General features: G+C 32.3%; 1 protein-coding gene across 19 annotated transcripts in view; it reads right to left on the reverse strand.

Moving 5' to 3' along the window:
• Positions 1-17274: 17274 nt before the first annotated feature.
• The window catches only part of ROBO2 (roundabout guidance receptor 2), a 1761697-nt gene continuing 1759881 nt past the window's right edge, over positions 17275-19090 (reverse strand). For all 19 annotated transcript variants that reach the window (XM_045584073.1, XM_045584072.1, XM_036444354.2 and 16 more), the window contains one exon: positions 17275-18219. In XM_045584073.1, coding sequence (XP_045440029.1) covers positions 18211-18219 — 9 coding nt within the window. In that variant the 3' untranslated portion in view covers positions 17275-18210. The remainder of the gene's footprint in view (positions 18220-19090) is intronic.

The raw sequence follows: 19090 nt of genomic DNA on the forward strand, positions 1-19090 counted from the left end.
CTATATTTCAGAAATAATCAGCAAATAGGGTGGGGTATTGCTATATTATGTTTGTAATGATCTCTTCTGACAAAAGGTGTTAGTATATGCCATTCTTTCTCCTTGAGCAATCCTCTTTTATTCACTTTGCTAATTCCTATTTAGTCTTTGGATATTAGCTTAGGAAATCACTTCTTTATTTAAGCCTTCTTCAGCTCTGTATTAGTCAGGATATGTCAGGTTATGCTGTGGTATAATTAACACCAAAACCCTGAGGTTAATACAACAATAGTTCACTCTTACTGACAAGCCAGCTTCATGGGTATGCGACTTGCACAGTCACAGAGAGACCCAGGCTTCAGAGGACCAGCATTTGGTTTAAGCCTCTGCTTAATTTTAAACAAATCAGTCATTTTTTAAAAAGTTGTGGTAAACTATACTTAACATGAACGTTGCCATTTTAAAATGAGTATTCAATGGCATTCAATACACTCATATTTTCGCTAAGCCTGCAAATTGTGCAGCCCATTCTGTTCACTAATGGCACATGCTCCTCAGAGGAATTTATTCATGTTCCTCTTATTCAGAAAAACAGGCCTGTCGTGGCTAATGTAGCTCAGTGGGTTGGGAATTGTCCCGTGACTGAAAGGTTGCTATTCAATTCCTAGTGAGGGCAAGTGCCTGGGTTTGGAGCTTAATCTCCTCTAAGGGGTGCATTCATGAGGAAGCCCATAGATATTTCGCTCTCACATACATATTTCTCTCTCTCTCTCCCTCTTTCTCTCTCTCTAAAAATTGATACAAATATTTTTAAGAAAAAATTCAGGCCTATGGAACCACCAGAATCTTGTAACTATTCCCTCAGAAACACATGCTTCCTCTATTGCATCCTCAGGGGAAGACTCTTCCAAGAGTCAGGCACACGTGCTCTTTTCTGCTTTGGTGTGGATGTAATAAATGTAATTTCCTATTCATTGGAATTTATCAGTAACCCATCTGATAAGGCATCTGGGAAACTGAGGAGGCTGATGGATGTTTAATGAACATGACCATCTCTATCACACTCCATGATTATGTCAAATTTTCCAATCAGAAACTTCTGAACACCATATTATTTTTCTTCATCATTGTTTGAAAGCTGATGTTTTGAAGTATAAGAACAACTACAGGGTTTATTTTTGCCTTGTGCACCTCAGTTGGGGTCTAAAGAAACAATGTTGCTGTATTAGTCAGGGTTCTCTAGAAAAACAGAACATATAGGATACATATCTACAGATGGAGGTAGATATAAAGATTCAGCTATTCTGTTTAAGTATTGGTCAAATGTTAATGATGGCAATTGGTTCACACAGAAATGGAAGCCATAAAGCTCCAGAATCTGCCATCTGTAACAGAGACAGAAACACAGTGATGTAATTCCATCTGAATCAGAAGGCTGAGAATCTGCAAGTCCATGACTCAGTCTCAGTCTGAGTCCCAAAGTCTGAGGATCCACTCCATCAGAGAGCCGATCTGCTCTCCTTCGTCCTTTATGCTTCATTAAGGTCCTTGACAGATTTGATGATACTTAGTAACACTAGTGAAGGTGATTTTCCTTACTCAGTCTACTGATTCAAAGGCTAATCTCATTCAGAAACACCATCACAGACACACCGGAAATAATGTTTTACCACCTATGGGGCATCCCTTTGGCCAATCAAGTAGTCACATAAAACCAACCATCATGACTTTATAATAAATTTAATGGAATTAATGAATGAACTAGAAACTCCCATAATGGTTTATTTCAGTCATTTACCTTACTGCTCTGAATGCTTCCCACCATGCTAGTCAGAGGATAGCCACTAGCCACATGTGCTGTTTACATAGAAATTAAATAGAATTGAAAAAATCCACTTTGCAATCACTCTAACACAATTCAAGAGCTTAATAGTTTTCTGTGACTAACAACTTCTACATTGGACACAAAAGATATAGAACACTTTCACCATTACAGAAAGTACTATTAGAAATAGCTGCCTTATACACTTAAAAGTTTAGAGGAGCCAAAAAGCTTTGATTATTCGGGTTATAACTATAGATACTTACTGTGTTAGAAATTTACCTAAGAAATTAAAATAACATTCACCTGTTTTAAAATAACAATAGTAAATAAATACTTTATATATCTCATCTAACTAATGCTAAGTTTTTATCTGTACTTCTATTTTTATCTGTTGAGATATGTTGTTTTGGTTGAAGTATATCCTACCTTATATAGATAAGTAGTTGGGAAAAGGAATATTTTACTAGCTTTTTCCAATAATAGTGGATATTTTTTTATACTATGTAAAACTTAAGTGGAATTTTTTAAAATGAAATTGCAAATGTGAAATTGGAAACTATATCAGTAAACTTTTAAAAACTCTGTACTTTAAAATCCATTAGTTTATCATGCACTTTGAATAGATCCATTGTCTATGCAATATTTTAGAGATCATTTATCAGCTATTTGAGAACTATTGATTCATGGGGTTATGTGGAACTTTCCATTGTTGGCTCCTTTTGCTATATTATATAAAAAAGAATCATATATGCCAATATCAGTCTTACCAGAAGAAAAAGCCTTTACATATTAGGAAATTGTCAAGCTAATGATGACACATGTAAGTTTTTAAAATTCTAACTTTTGCTTAAAAGCTCAACTTTTAATATTAATAATCTACTCAGGTATTTTGCTTTGTCAACTCTTTTTATTTAAAAAAAAAAAAAATCTTTCAAGTGCCCAAATCTGAATAACTATCACTTGTTTATTAGTAGTTATTCTAAATACATATGTTCTGTTAAAAAATTTGGTTAGTTCTATCCTACACATGTTTTTCCTTATGATTCCCATTCACATGTTGGGTGGAGCAAAAGTGCTTTATGGGAATTTACTATTCACTTCTTTACACAGAACATTAAAAATACATGTACTCAGTAGCTGAAAATTTTAAAGTCAATATTTTTACTACTTTATCAGAATGTTCATTGAAAAAAGGGCTGGAGGAGTGTTTGATGGTGAATGATATGAATATAATTTTGTACTCCTAAAATGTGTATGTTGATTTCCCAACTTTGGTTCTTCCAAATGTGACTGAATTTGTAGATAAAATATTTAAAGAGGTAACTAAGTTAACATGAGAACATTAGGATAAGTTCTAATTCAATATGCCTGGTGTCATTATAAGAAGAGGATATTAGGACATGAGGAAGACCATGTATCTGCACATGAAGAAGACAGCTTCCACAAGCCAAGATGAGAAGTCCCAAAAGAAGCTAGCCGTACTGACACTTTGATCTTGGACCAGGAGGCTCCAGAACTGTGAGGAAATGAATTTCTTATTTTTAACCCACCCAGTTTGTGGTGCTTTACTAGTATATGATAATCCCAGAAAACTAATACAATGAATACAATAAAAAATACAATGACTACTAGCATGGTTTCGTGCTTCTCTCATGATTTGTACTGAAGAAGTAGCAGTTTGACTCACTTTTATTTTTGCACTATTGTTTCAAATATCAACCCATGAAAAAAATAAATTAAATTTATTACTATTAAATTATTAACGTTATTAATTAAAATAGTCTTGACTTTACATTTTATCTGAAAATATTTTAAAGACAGGTAGGGGATTGAAAGATAGTTTGAGAACCACTAGGTTATTCATGTTATACACTTTATTTAATTGTCATTATTCCTCACCTGTCCAATCTGGGAAACCACTAACTCCATATTTCCTAAAATATCTAATGATTCACATAAACTGGAAATATCTCGTTATCTATGTCCATCAGAACTTTTCAAAATGTATATAAAAGCATGATTTCTTGAAAAATAATACATCACAGTTAAGTATTCTCTGTTTAACAATATTTCTAAATAAAAAATAATAATAATTTTGAACATATTTAAAATAATAATTTTAAAACTCAATGCTATATTTTCTTGAAAAAATTTAATTAGAAAGAGTAGATAGGATTAGGGCAAAATACTTCCACAACTAATTATGTCTATTTTGTTGCTGACTCATTCATTGCAACCCTTCTGGAACTCTACTCATTGGCAGCTTAATGAATTATATTAAGTCATTATTTCTAAATCATTTTCTTTGGGGTATATTCTATTTCTTGCATCTCAAATAATTAACAGATGTAGAGTATATTATAATGATGTTTTTTTTTAAATGTTGTTCTTTAAAGTATCATATATAGTATTGCAATGTTTCCTTTATTCCCATTGACCTCTCACCAGCCATGTCTACCTCCACCCCAGCACATGCCCTCACCCCACTAGTGTCTGTGTCCATTGGTTATGCTTATATGCATGCATACAAGTCCTTTGGTTGATCTCTTACACCACCCTACTCCACTGCCTTCCCTCTGAAGTTTGATGATCTGTTTGATGTTTCTCTGTCTCTGGATCTATTTTTCTTAATCAGATTATGTTCATTATATTCCACAAATGAGTGAGATCATGTGATATTTATCTTTCTTTTACTGGCTTATTTCACTTAGCATAATGCTCTCCATGTCCATGCATGCTGTTGTGAATGATAAGAATTCTTTCTTTTTTACAGCACTGTAGTATTCCATTGTGCATATGTACCACAGGTTTTTAATCCACTCATTTTAAACTGTTTCCAAATCTTAGTTATTGTATTAATAAACTGTGCTGCTATAAACATAGGGGTGCATATGTCCTTTCTGATATCTTGGGATATTGTCCTAGAAATGGAATTATTGTGTCAAATAAAAGTTCCATTTTTAATTTTTTGAGGAAACTTCATACTGTTTTGCACCAGTTTGCATTCCCACCAGCAGTGCGTGAGGGTTCCTTTTGCTCAACATCCTCACCAGCACTTGTTTCTTGATTTGTTGATGATAGCCAAGTTTTTAATAAAAATCATATATATATATATATATATATATATATATATATATATACACACATACATATATATATATATATATATATATATATTTAAATTTATCTCTTGTTTTATTTTTTTCCCATTTTTTTATTGATTATGATATCCCTTATTTTTAATATGAGGCTTAATATTTTGGATCAAAATTAGAAAAACAAATGCATTTATATTATCTTATTATGGTAAATAATAAAATGAAAATGTTAATGAGTGAAACCTGTTCTTTGTATCTTTGGGTCTGTTTCTGTTTGATTTGTTCATTTATTTTGTCCTTTAAATTCCTTATATAAGTAAAACCATGTGGTATTTGCCATTCTCTGTCTGACTTATTTTATTAATATAACACTCTATAGGTCCATCAATGTCGCAAATGGTAAGATTTTATTTTTTTATGGCCAAGTAATAATCCAATGTATATATGCACATATTCCAAGGTGTGTGTGTGTGTGTGTGTGTGTGTGTGTATATATATATATATATATATATATATATATATTACCTCTTTTTTTATCCAATTTTCCATTGATGGACATTTAGGTTGCTTATATATCTTGGCTATTGTAAATAATAATGTCATAAACACAGAAGTTCATATATCTTCTTTAGAAAGTGTTTTGAGTTTCTTTGGGTAAGTACCCAAAAGTGGAATTACTGGGTCATAAGGTAACTCTATTTTTAATTTTTGAGAATCCCCATACTGCTTTCCAGATTGGCTGCAGCAATCTGTATTCCCACTAATAGTACAGGAGGATTCCCTTTTCTCTGCATCCTCGCCAATACAGTGCTGTTTGTTGATTTACTGATGATAGCTATTTCTATAGGTGTGAGGTGATATCTCATTGTAGTTTTAATTTGCATTTCTCTGATGCCTATTTTTTTCCTGATAATTGTCCCTGATCAATGTAAACCAGTGTTTATATTGCCAATTCACCAACACCTGTGTGGAATACCTATATTCACTCATTTAACTGATGAGGTGTTAGTTCTCTAAGAATATATTGGCTGCTTTCTGTGGGCTTAACAGATTGAAGCACATGCTCCACAGCATAGCTGAGTTTCCTTAGGGATAAATGCTTGTGTGGGAGCACATGTGGGAATCATTTTCAGTGCTAGGGCGATTTCTCCCATATAATGCAGTGCTCAGGTACTTGTTACATATAATATAAACATGACAAATATAAAGATAATGCAAGGATCTTCTCACAGGAAAATATTGACTCTATTTGCTCTATAAGTACATGTTCTTTAACTGGATTGACCTCTCCAGGTAAAAAAATATTAGTATACTGCCTAGACTTTAAAACCACCAATAAAATTGCCTTGAATGGGATAATATTTACTGTGATTTCAATTCTTAGCTTTTATAAAAGGTTTATGTTAAAAATGATCTCTTTGAAAAATAGTGCCATGACTCTTGCAAAGCTGCAATTGAAGATAGCACTACTGGCTTACCCACTGTTCATACAAATTTTTTTCTGGTAAATTTTTGCTTGACTGAGATGTTTGCCTCTTCAGAGGGATTTCATATTATTTATTTTTAAATGAAAAGGCAAAATTATGCCTTATTATGTTTTGCTTTTCTTATAGGAGTTTAAACCCCAAACTTACTGTTCAACAACTAAGTGGTTAATGGCTTATAAATACATTTTTTGCTGGTCTCTATTTGGTTTCTACTGCTAATTAGCTTATTTTGCAATATGTTTAGAATGTTTGCTGTTAGACAGGGTATTAAGCCAAGTGGAATGAATGCTTTTACAAGAAAAGTCACAAAACCATTCGACTTAATGTTGTGAAGTAATTCAGTGGGTGCCAGGATATTCAAATCAATTCAATATTCAGACAGCCCTTCAATTCAGTGTTGTGTCAGAAACTGGCAGTTGCAAGGGGAGAGTAAGACATGGTGTCTTAGTCTTGCTCATTTTGAAATAACTCACAATCTTTTTTTAGAAAATTTCTCTTAAATAATTGGAAAAAATATGCATGTCTTCAAGGGAAAAATAATTTTAATAGCACTCCAATTAAACACAGAAAACTTAAAATACCTGAGGATAGGCTACAACCAGAGAATATATCAAATAAGGTATTAAAGATGTATAGTTTATGCCTGGAGAGCTAATCTAGCAAACTCATATTAAAAAATATGTTGAGTATTGCTCTAAGTCTCATAGCAAGTTTATTTAGTCACAAATTGCTTTGTGTGCCATTTGTGCGTGTGTGTTTATGAATGTGTGTATTACAAAATTGAAGTTCTTATGCATTTTAAAACTATGGAGTCACTTTAAAAGAGACATTTATAAGGAATTGATGATTAATTATAAATTGCCATTTCATAATTATCCAACTTAGTCTTATGCTCTAATTTTTGTGTGTGTGTTTCTAAGTTTTCCTGCTGTTGGTCTTTAATAAGAGATACTAAACACCTCATTAGGATCCTGAGGGAAGGCAGAATGAGAGGTAGGATAAGGAAGACCAAAATTTGCTTTCAATTTAATTTTTTTCTACTAAGTTTTGTTGCACATCATTATGTTTGTTTTCATTCATCTGTTTTTTTGCATAATATAGTTTTGTTTGTGCTTTTTTTTGTAATTGTTCCTCTGGCAGATTATTGTTGCAAGATTTGTCAGCATTATGTATAGTTTTTAATTTTCCTTAGTGAAATTCTTATTTGAGCTCTAGGGTCTTGTGTGGCTCTGCTGCATTCCATTGCATATGGGTAGAAAGTCTCTCTGCCCCACTTGGGACTGTGTTCATAACAATTGCTTTCATTCTGCTTCTGTCTGGTTTCTCCTATTGTTGTTTACATGAAACTGCACACTTTCTAAGTGGACATATTCCACTCTATTATATTATATTTATTTAGGTTATAGATTTAAACTTTTAAAACAATTCTTATTTGGGAACTTACCACATGCCTGGTAAGTTTTGATAGAACTTGAAGGAAGATTGGATTTTCTTGTTTACAAAAGCATAAATCCCTTTTAGTTGTCCCTGCATCTCCAAAATGGAAAAAGAAGCATGTGAAGCAAGCATATGACTCTTCATCTGTGTTTCTTTCCATCTTCAATCAGTTTAGGTATTTATAGTCTACCACCACTTTTTATTTAATTCACTCTTTCTCCACTATATCTTTGTTCTGTTATTGTTTTCCAAACATTCTGTTCATTGACTATTGCATTTACTATTCCATATTTACTATGCCATGTTATCTCAAGGCTCAGTGCTTTTGCATAGGGAACATGAAACCCTCATTTAAATCCTTTGTCAAGGAGGAATAGAAACCCTCAGAGGCATTATTTAGACTGGGATGCCTAATTTGAATTTTAGAATCTGAGTTAGGTACCCACTTTCCATTCTCCACTGTACTTTGCTGAGTGTGTTTATCATATCATGGATTGTACCAATTGAAAATATTGGTTTAGTTGACTGGCTCTCCCAGTAGACTGATGTTTCTTATAAGCTAGGGACTATATCTTGCCTATTTCCTTTCCTATCAGTTATCGTCTATCACTTCTTCCCTTTCACAACCCCTTTTCAATCCCTTTTATCACTAAATCTTACCTGCCCATACCAACCCTTAGTGACCTCTCCCACCTGTTAACTTCTAAAATTGGTGACTGCAAAATTAATAGTCTTATATGGTTTGCTTCACTTTCTACTTCTGATCTAATATTTGTTCTATGTCATATAACATCTCCAACTAGTTTATAATGAGATCCTGTTATTTATCATTGTATCATTGTCACTACATTGTGCCAAGCACAATACTATGTATACATTTGTTCATTTAAAAATAACATTTGGTATTCAAGCAAGAATATATTCATTCCTTCATGTAACATATATGAATATTATATATTAATATGTGATGTATATTTATGTATAAGTATATGCACACGTATAAATATAAATATAAATATAAATATAAATATAAATATAAATATAAATATAAATATAAATATAAATATAAATATAAATATATATAATATAAGTGTGTTCAGACACACACATAAACAAATGCATGTGTATAGATTCATGCATATAAATATAAAATATTTATTTATATTTAATTATATTGTTATAATTTTTAAAAGAAACATAAAAATTTTGTGAGGCATTATTCAGTCTAAGGTACTTATCTTGGTCCTGATAATATTTGTTTGGTGCCCTTTTCCTATACTCCATAAGTATAGTCATCATATCTTGCATTCTACTGAATTAAAAATTATTTCTATACTAGTGGCCCAGTGCACAAATTTATGCACAAGTGGGATCCCTCAGCCTGGCCAGCAATTAGGGCCTTTCAGGGCCAATGGAGACCAGCTGGGACTGGCCGGCCAGGGGGAGGGACCACAGGAGGTTGGCTGGCTGGGGGAGGGACTAGGAGAGGTTGGCTGTGGGAGAGTACTGACCACCAGGGGCCAGCTCCTGCATTGAGCATCTGAACCCTGGTGGTCAGTGTGTCATCATAGTGACTTCTTAGGCTTTTGTAAATATACTAGAGGCCCTGTGCATGAAATTCTTGCACTGGGGAGGGTGTCCTTCAACCCAGCCTTCACATTTCCAATCTGGGCCCCTTCAGGAGATGTCTGACCGCAGGTTTAGGCCCAATCCCTATGGTATCACAATCCAGGACTGCTGGCTTCTAACTCACAATCTGGGACCACTGGCTTCTAACTGCTCACCTGTCTGCCTGATTGCCCCCTAACTGCTCCCTTACTGGCCTGATTAACACCTAACTGCTCCTCTGCCAGCCTGATTGCCCCTAACTATCCTCCCCTGCTGGCCTGATCACCACTAAGGCTTTTATTAGTATAGATATGATCCTTCACAGAAAATTTTACTAACCCTCCTTTAAAATAAGGGCTTGACAATTGAATCATTGGGACCAGACACCAAGATTTCCTTTTTTTGAATAGTGGAGCAAATAATTATGTCTTTAAGTTGCTCTGAAATTAAATTGAGATAATGACTTAGAAAAGTATAAAAGCACCATATAAAGACAACTGTCTTTTTCATGTACTGAAAAGACAATAAAGTGGTAAAATGAAAATCATTATTTTTATTCTCCCCCTTCCTTTCTTTATAGCCTTTATTTAAACTTTGAAATTTATAAAAAATTCACACCAATTTTTATTTCTTTATATTCAATATTATTTTGTATTGGTTTCAGGTTTTATATTAGTTTAGGCCTGTTTTCTGTTGACCTGATTTCCCCTTACCACCTCTGCCTCAACCCCTACCCCAATGGCTTTGTCCAGAAGATATCCAGTCTAATTAGCATATTACCTTTTTATTAGTATAGGAATAGATATTTGTATGCATATGTGTGTGAGTATGTGTGCATCTCCTAAAATATTTCTTGGCTACATAATACATTTTAAGGATAATAATTACTTTTATTTGGAATGTTATTAGAACAGATTCAAAAATATCTTTCCAGTTGAGGTTTAATGATAAAAACAGTTAATAAAGTAGATGATATTGTGCATTTAACATGTATTTTTTTAAATTTATGCTTTGCTGTCACACATATACATGTTTGAGCCATACATTTTAGGTATAATTGAACTGTACTTAAAACACCAGGAAAATGCTAGAAAAAAATAGCATCATTGATATTATGAAAACAGGGATTTAATCTTTGGTGGATAATTACTTGCCTAAGAAATGCTTGCACATTTATTAAAAATGTTTTAATCCCCTTTTTTAAGCTGAAGGCTTACTCTTCTTATGTGTTCTTTTTTTTTTTTTTTTTTTTGGGGGGGGGGGGGCTGCTTCCATTTGTCTTTTTCATCTTTTTTTTATTATAATAATTGTTAACCAAAGGTAACTACTTTCAAATCAGCTATGATGGGGCATTTCAGTTATTGATTACATTTACCTACAATTAATCAAGTATATCTAAATCGCTACTTCCCTCCTTTCACTTTAATTTCCCTCTTAACATTATCATATTCTTTTATACTTGATGTTAGTGAAAGTTCATGTAATAGTAATTGCCCATTTCCCTTTTATATTTACCACTTTCTGAGAACACTGATTTTCATTATTTCTAATTAGCTATATTTCCCAACCCAAAGGAACTTAGTTCCATATATTCTGTGCTATCCACTCTTACTTTCTGCACTGCTCCACTTGAAGAAATACCTAGTAATAAGCAGACAGTACTTTTTAAAAGTAAATGAATTTTGTGAAAGCTGGTAACTGGGTGGGGAGAGATAATAAGTATATTTTCATGACTAAGGACTTGAAGATTTAACAACAAACAAATGTAGAAAACCTAATGAACAAAATGCAATCTTACCTGTTGCTAAAGTGCTGATCATAAATAACTATTTGAAACTCTCGGAAATGAGGAGAATACATGTAATTTTACCTCACTGCACATTTTTCTCCATCATCTAATCAGAACACTTGAGATTCACTTGTCTCTTCCTTATCACTTAATATTGACTTCAAAAAACCTCAGCAAGGAAGGCCTGGCAGAGATGTCTCTGGGACCACGAATGTAGGGCCCTGGGGCAGAATGAGGGATGACAGTTTCCAGGAGAGTTTTTCTAAAGGTGGGTTTTACATAGTGCTAGTCTCACAAGAGGCCCAGCACAAAGGGCATAATGCCATGTAAGATGTGAACAGAGTTGAAAAGGAGTCAAGTAGTAAGGAAATCTCTTTATATACTTAACCAACTATGGAACTTCCACTCATCTATATTCTCCTTTATTTTTATAATACCTACTAAAAGTTTACAGGCTGATCTAGCTGGTGTGGCTCAGTTGGTTGGAGGGTCATCCCATACACTGAAAGGTGATGGGTTTACTGTAATTCCCTGTCAGGGCACATACCCAGGTTTCAGGTTTGATTATTAGTCTGGGAGCCTTTGACGATGGATGTCTCTCTCTCTCTCTCTCTCTCTCTCTCTCTCTCTCTCTCTCTCTCTCTTTCAAATTAATAAAACATATCCTTGGGTGAGGATTAAAATATTATAAAAAATTCCATAGACTATTTTGAGAAATGCTAGAATATGATAATTGATGGTTGGGGTATAAATGAAGCTAATGCAGAATGTATCGTTTGTGTTTTTGAAAGCTTTGTTCATTACCTCTTTCCTCTTAGCTTACAAACATTCATCAAAAAAGATATGTTACTAGAGATCCAGGCCAGATTAAACAAAAGATACTAATAAATTTATGAAGAAAAAAGCTATTTCTGTTTTAACTATTCTAAAAATTGAATACTTAGCATAATGCTTCAATACCTGCTTGCAAAAGGAATAAACAAACAAATAAACAGAAATCCCAAAAGCCAGTTGATCAGAAACATTATTCACAAATGTCTAGAAAAACACTGTCTAAAAATTGTCAAGCAAAATGTTGTCTACTACCCAGAGCTTGTATTCATTGTCAAAGCATTTTACAGGAAAGAATGCTAGGGTGATCCAGGGACGTTAGAGTGACCTACAAATTCCCTGTCTTGTACATTGGCCCGATCCCATGGTCATTGTATTTGAATCACAGAAGTATTTCCTTGGATAGTTACTAAAGACTTCAGATAGATAGATAGATAGATAGATAGATAGATAGAAAGATAGATAGATAGGTGGATGATATAGATATAGATGATATAGATGATATAGATGATATAGATGATAGATATAGATATAGATATAGATATAGATATAGATATGGTATAGATATAGATATAGATATAGATATAGATATAGATATAGATATAGATATATAGATATATAGATATAGATATATAGATATAGATATAGATATAGATATAGATATAGATGATATAGATATAAATATAGATATAGAATCTCTCTCTATATATATATATTTCTCTCTATATATATGCAGCTTGACTACTGCAAAGAGAAAATGTGTTGACTGAATGATGCAAAAGCAGGTCAATTTTGTAATTCTTTATAAATTAAACACACAATCATGCAGATTTCTTGCCTCTGTCTCTGAGTTTCTTGACAATTTATTAACACTCTTGTGCACCTTCTCTGGGCCTGAGGAAATTCCTTCTGAGGCTGAAGACCAAAACCAAGACCACCAAATTCATCAAGGTGAAAGAGTTCTTGAAACCTTTTGGAGATAGCATAGTGTCTTCCCCTTCTAGCTAGCATTTCTACTAGTCTTTTCCTTTGAAATCTTACAAATTTGCTTTCTGTTATTACAGTCTCTACTCACATCTACCATGAAGTGAAATTTAGCATGAACTTTACAAAGCTCTTCTTTGGAAGAGATAAATTCCATTTTCACAAATTGAGGATATTAATTATTATTTGTTGTTTAAATGCTTTCTTGCAACATTGATGCATGTTTTTTCTAACTAAGGTTTAATTAAAGAATAATCTTTAATTAATTAAAGAATAATCAAAAGAGATAGTATATCCTTATTTTAATAAAGCTTCTGACAATTTTGCACTTTTGCCATTTGTGTTTCCATAAAACACTTAAATTCTATAAAACAATGATTATTTTTTAATTTCTCTACCATTTATCATATTGGCAATTAATATATTGTTTTTAACTATATATATATATATATTTATATATATATATATTGCTATTGTATTTTATTAGTGCAACATTATTTCTAATTATTCTAATACTATTTTATTTTCAAATTGTTAATCTAAATTAAACTGTATTGCCCATTTACTATGTGTTTTTAAAATAGTTTAAGTGAATGTTTCAAATTTAGTTTATTTTTTATTTATACTATTACTATGATTACTATTTTAAAGAACACAAACTATTTTTAGAGACAATGGTCATATACTTAAATTTAAAAAAAAAAAGTGAAATATTTATGAAACACAAAATAGGAAATTTTTTCTACCCAGCCCCTATGATAACTTTTCAACGTAACCATCATTTTTTTAAAAAGCTATTGCTAGCTATTCTAGAGCTAATATCTACTTTTGTCTAATTCTCACACTTAATATATATATATATATATATATATATATATATAGAGAGAGAGAGAGAGAGAGAGAGAGAGAGAGAGAGAGAGATTATATATATATGATTTATTAATTTATTATATATAATTTATTGTTTATATATAATATATATAATATACATATTATATATATATATATATAATTTAAGTAATTTTGTAGATAAGAAGTTTTTATTTTTTCTACATCAAGGTCTTTTGGGGTAAGGAAGGTCAGATCTGGAAATTAGTGGCAATAGAGTGAAAACTTTAATTTCAAATGCTTTTTACATTCTTCATTGATGTCTTTTAATCACTATTTTATATAAATACCAATTTTTACTTATCATTGCCTATACTTTTCTCATAGCAAATGAGAAAAGGAGATTATGCTTTTGGTCACAAAATATTAATACAGAGTTCTAAAAGTGACAGTGTTGTGTGTTCATAATTTGTCTATAAGCAAGTTTGTTTTACATAAATAGCTTTTTAACAAATTTGAAATGTGAATATATTTTATTTTTCCCAGTGAGTACACAATACACAATTCTTTGACAATACTATTAATCAATGTTACGCCAATTTCTTTTCTGATCTAACAACATCAAATGAAACATTCAGATCTTGAATGCTGTTTGGTGAAGTAAACAAAGTACATTTAAAAAAAGACTCCATCTATAAAACAAAATATAAAAAGTCTACCCACGGCCACAAAATCCCTTATCTTGCAACACTTTAAAGTCACAATAAATGCTTTAGAAAGTTATGAGATAAGAAAACTTAGTTAAATGAAATTTCATTTAAAATGTATGGTGTTTCATTTGAAGTACAATTATAGAGAAGTAAAATAAAATTAATTTCACCTCTAAGGTAATGTGAAAAGACATGTTGCATTATACCAATTCTTGTCATGTAATTCTATAAATACAATATACAGAAGCAGATGAACAAATTAGTGAATGTCATGGTTTGCATTTTTAAATACTGACACACAATCACTTTCCAGTGGAGAAAATAAACCAGTTTAGAGTTTATTGGTATTGTTATCATTATGTTGTCAGTGGACAATTACACAAATTAGTTCAATAGAAATTTGGAGATTTTCTATCAAGCTTTTATAAATTTTCAACTCAAACCCCATTGAAAATATATCTACATACCAAGAGCATTAAACCATGACATAGAAAACCAGTTAGTTCGTTTTGTTACCTAAAGCAAGTAAACTTGCGATTTTTTTCTTCCTTTGGTTGCATACATGTTGATCTTGATTTTCCCATATTCTCTCTTGAGCTGGATTCTAATCCTGTGAAGGAATCAATTGTTTTCATGTCCCTGTACTTTCCTACCTTACATTAAATATGAGATGGAACATTTTTGGAGGAGGGGTTGTTTGACTTTGCCTGCATACACTGAGGATACCTGAGCTGGGCACTGATTCCACTACTTCCCCCTTGGAGACTTTGCTTGCTATGAATGGAGCTGTGCTGTGGGGTGTGACTGCACACCAGTGTTGTCTTTGTGCAAAAAATATTACATCCTCTCCCACTCAGAGTTCTTTCTAACAGCTTATGTGGGTCTGTCTGTCTAGATCTGCAGAAGAGTGAGCTCAGTGAGTTTCTAACCAGTCATTCAATTGGCCACAAAATGAAAAATCATACTTCTCACACTTGCATTTTTAATGATATTTTGACCTATAAAAATTAAGAGCTTTTTACCCATGGCAAGCTGACAAAGGCTTGATGTTTTGGTAGTGCTTCTGAACTCATGTGAACTCTTTATGTGCTCTGTATCTATTTTAGGATGGTATTTTATGTGCAATAGTTGATCAACCAATTTATTTAAAACTAGATATAATATCTAAAAGGATACTCCAAGACACCATAAGGTCAATATTGACAGAATATAACCATAACAGTGAGTTTTATGCACTGTAGACAATTAGAGAGGTAAGATGCATGCCCAATCTTATCCCAGAAGTCACGCGTGTGCATATACTCTGTTTTTGAAGTCATGGTTTATCAGTCACATACACCTGCCAGTTACCAGGGGCAAAAGGCTATGTGTCAAATGTGTAATGAACTAAGGTTTTAGACTATATTGGGTTGTAGAGGAATGTAAAGAGAAAATACAAGTGAACAAAACTTTGCTTTTAAATAGAAAGAGGTGAAGCAAGGAACTGCATAACTAAAAATTAAAATTCCTCACATTCTACAGTTGTGAATAAGCATGCACTCATTCTGAGAAGAAATTTCTCATCCTCCCCAGTCTCTTTGTTCCAAAGAAGTCAAACTTCATTAAAATTCAGACAATTATGGGAGAAAGTTGATGAAGCATTTAGTATGTGTGTCTCAGAATTTTCTCCTCCGTGAAGAAATGAAGTGCATAACAATAGTCAGGACCCATAAAGAACACTGAGCACTGAGTTCCGGTATGTGTATCTGTGTTGATACAGACACTACTGTAATAATATGACATACAATTGATGACTGAGCCCAAAATGCTCAGTCACCAATGATTTGTCATTCCAATGGGTCCCGTATTTTAGAACTGATCCCTACTTATCATTATATTGAATATACTTTAAAGTATCAATTACTGAGCACATCATAGAAAAAAACATAAGAAAGTATAACTAGAGAGAGAGTTTACAATTGTGTAGGCAGCACAGGGGAAAATGTCACAAGTGGAAAATTCTCTTCTACTTGACTGACTATACATGTACAGTAGCTAACATATATTTTAAAGTCATATTCGTTTTGACCATACATGACTGATATTTAAGAACTGCTTGTTCTCAAAGTCGTGAAAACAAATGAGGCAGGACACTGTTATTAATGTCCATTTACCAGGTTTGGTTTTATTTAAAAAGTGTATAAACATGCATTTTTCTCCTTTTCAATTTACTCATTCAAAATGGGTCAAACATATTGTAGTTGGTAGCCCATTTCTGAAAGTGTACCATAAAATATTTATTCCAATAAGTCTACTTACTGTGAACTGAACATACTCTGAGCACTGCTTTTTAAGCACTTATAATTTGGCTGTACATTTGGTGGCATAAACTTCATTTTTTTCATCAAATAAAACACAAAGTTGCATATAGACTGCATTATTATTTTAAAAGTCATGAATTGCAGTGATGCAGCTCTATCCTCTAGTGTGTACTGTACATGAACTAATAAGATGAAACAAGGTATTGTAATAGAGTTTTTGTATTTCGAAGCAGCCCGAGTATGTCCTAACAATAAATTGCCTCTTTAACTATTTGCTGGATATTCTAGAGTTCATTTGGTTTGTTTCCTTGGGGAACATCATATTATATTCTGACTTAATGAGTTGGAGAGAGTAATTATATTAATTCAGAAAATGCTTTTTTAAAAAAAAAAAAAACAAAACCAAACTGTAATATAAATACAGCTCTTGTGAAACACCTTAATTTCATTTTGCTTGTTGCAATTCTCAGGTGGGTCAATTACAACGAGAGATAAAGCTGATTCTAAATATAACTTTAATTTCTTTATTATGTCTTAAAGCAAGCTTAGTATATCTTCGCTACTTGTATAGTTTAATGCCTATTCAGACTTAAGTCTTAAACTTCCTTCTTTTGACCCACACTTTTATCAACAGTAAAAGCCACCAATCTGCTTTTTTATTTTTATTTTTTTTATTTTTTTTTAATTGACTTGGTCCCTGATGTTCAAAGAAGACTTCACTAACACCACTGTCCTTCGCATCTTCCTATTTCTATATCCCAACCAAAAACCATCCAACGTGATTGGCTACAATCAGCGTTATCCATCTAGCTTACAGTACAGCAACTCCCTTCACATTCAGTCTTTTTCTTCATGTCACGAGGAGTAGAGATTTGTGCTTATCACCAAATAAAATTGCAGTGCAAAATTTAAAAACATAAAAGTTACACAATTAAAAGTTAATATATGGCACCACAGCCTATTAATTCACATATAGTACAACAGACCAGTAAGAACAGACAATAATATGAACAGAGCTAAAAAGAGTGAGCTTGCATAGCAATGCACAAAAGAAATTATATACAGAGGAAATCCTTTGCTTCCTGGAGGGCGAGCTTTGTTTTCTTTCTTTTTTGTTTACTCCTGACAAGAAAGAGTTAAGGTGGGTGGTGTAAGTAACAGAAGAACAAAAGGAAAATATCTGTGGGATATGTGTGGCTGTGTGTCTTTACATTGCATTTACAGTTCTTTTAATAGTACATAAATAAAGAAATTGTTCATTGCACTGTTTAAGTGTCATCACTTCCATGAGTTCAGACCTGATGGTCCTTCAGAGCAGCTTTGCATGACTCATCTCAGTTATTCTATGAAGAGAAAAACAAATCAGAAGTAAGTTTGCATTTAAGAGCAGTATCCTTTAATCCAGCATACCAAAAACCAAAAGGAACAGATAATAAGTGAAAGTAACATCATCAAATAGAATCTGTTAATTTGTGAATTTAAGAAATTTTACTGAAATGAGATGAGAAAGGGGGGAAAAAGAAACATTGTGGAATTTGGATATTTGAAATTCAACTAGAGCTATTTTGCACTTTTGTGAATCCATAATTATTCCAAAATAAAAGTTAAAGAAAAATCCAAGTACTCATAAGTCAAAATAAAAATTATAAACATAGTTTAGTAATAATCAGGTTAGTAATATATAACAATAACTCATATCAATAAATAATTTAAACTTTTGAAAGTACTTTTTAGTTTTCATTATTTCAGGTCATCCCAGTCTGCCACATGAGCATAATAGCAATGTAATTTTTAAGATATGAAAAAAGGTTAGGAAGGCAGCTAGTTTACTTTCTCTTTCATCTAGCCACTGAGCAGTTAAGGAGGTTGGAACCCAGGGCTGTTCCTTAGCAGTGTTTTTAAACTGTATTGAAAGAAGCATATTCAGAAACTATTATTCTGAAATAGAATAGCAAAACTGGTAATTTTCCTGATTAAATTAGTAAGAGTTCAATGCTTTTTACTGTGACATACAGTAACATTCTAAATTTCTCTATTTCCTAATACTTTATATTTAGAAAACAAATTAATTGTAATAAGCACCAATGTTGGTTCCCTATTCAAAAAGAGAAATTTATTTCTAAGTTATGTTGTAATTATCAAAGTATTTCAAGTTAACTAGAATTAAAGATCAACTTTCAAGGTTGATTCACCAAATAAAATAAATAAATAAAA

This window comes from Pipistrellus kuhlii, unplaced genomic scaffold, assembly GCF_014108245.1.
Source record: "Pipistrellus kuhlii isolate mPipKuh1 unplaced genomic scaffold, mPipKuh1.p scaffold_m20_p_2, whole genome shotgun sequence".
Classification (NCBI taxonomy): domain Eukaryota; kingdom Metazoa; phylum Chordata; class Mammalia; order Chiroptera; family Vespertilionidae; genus Pipistrellus; species Pipistrellus kuhlii.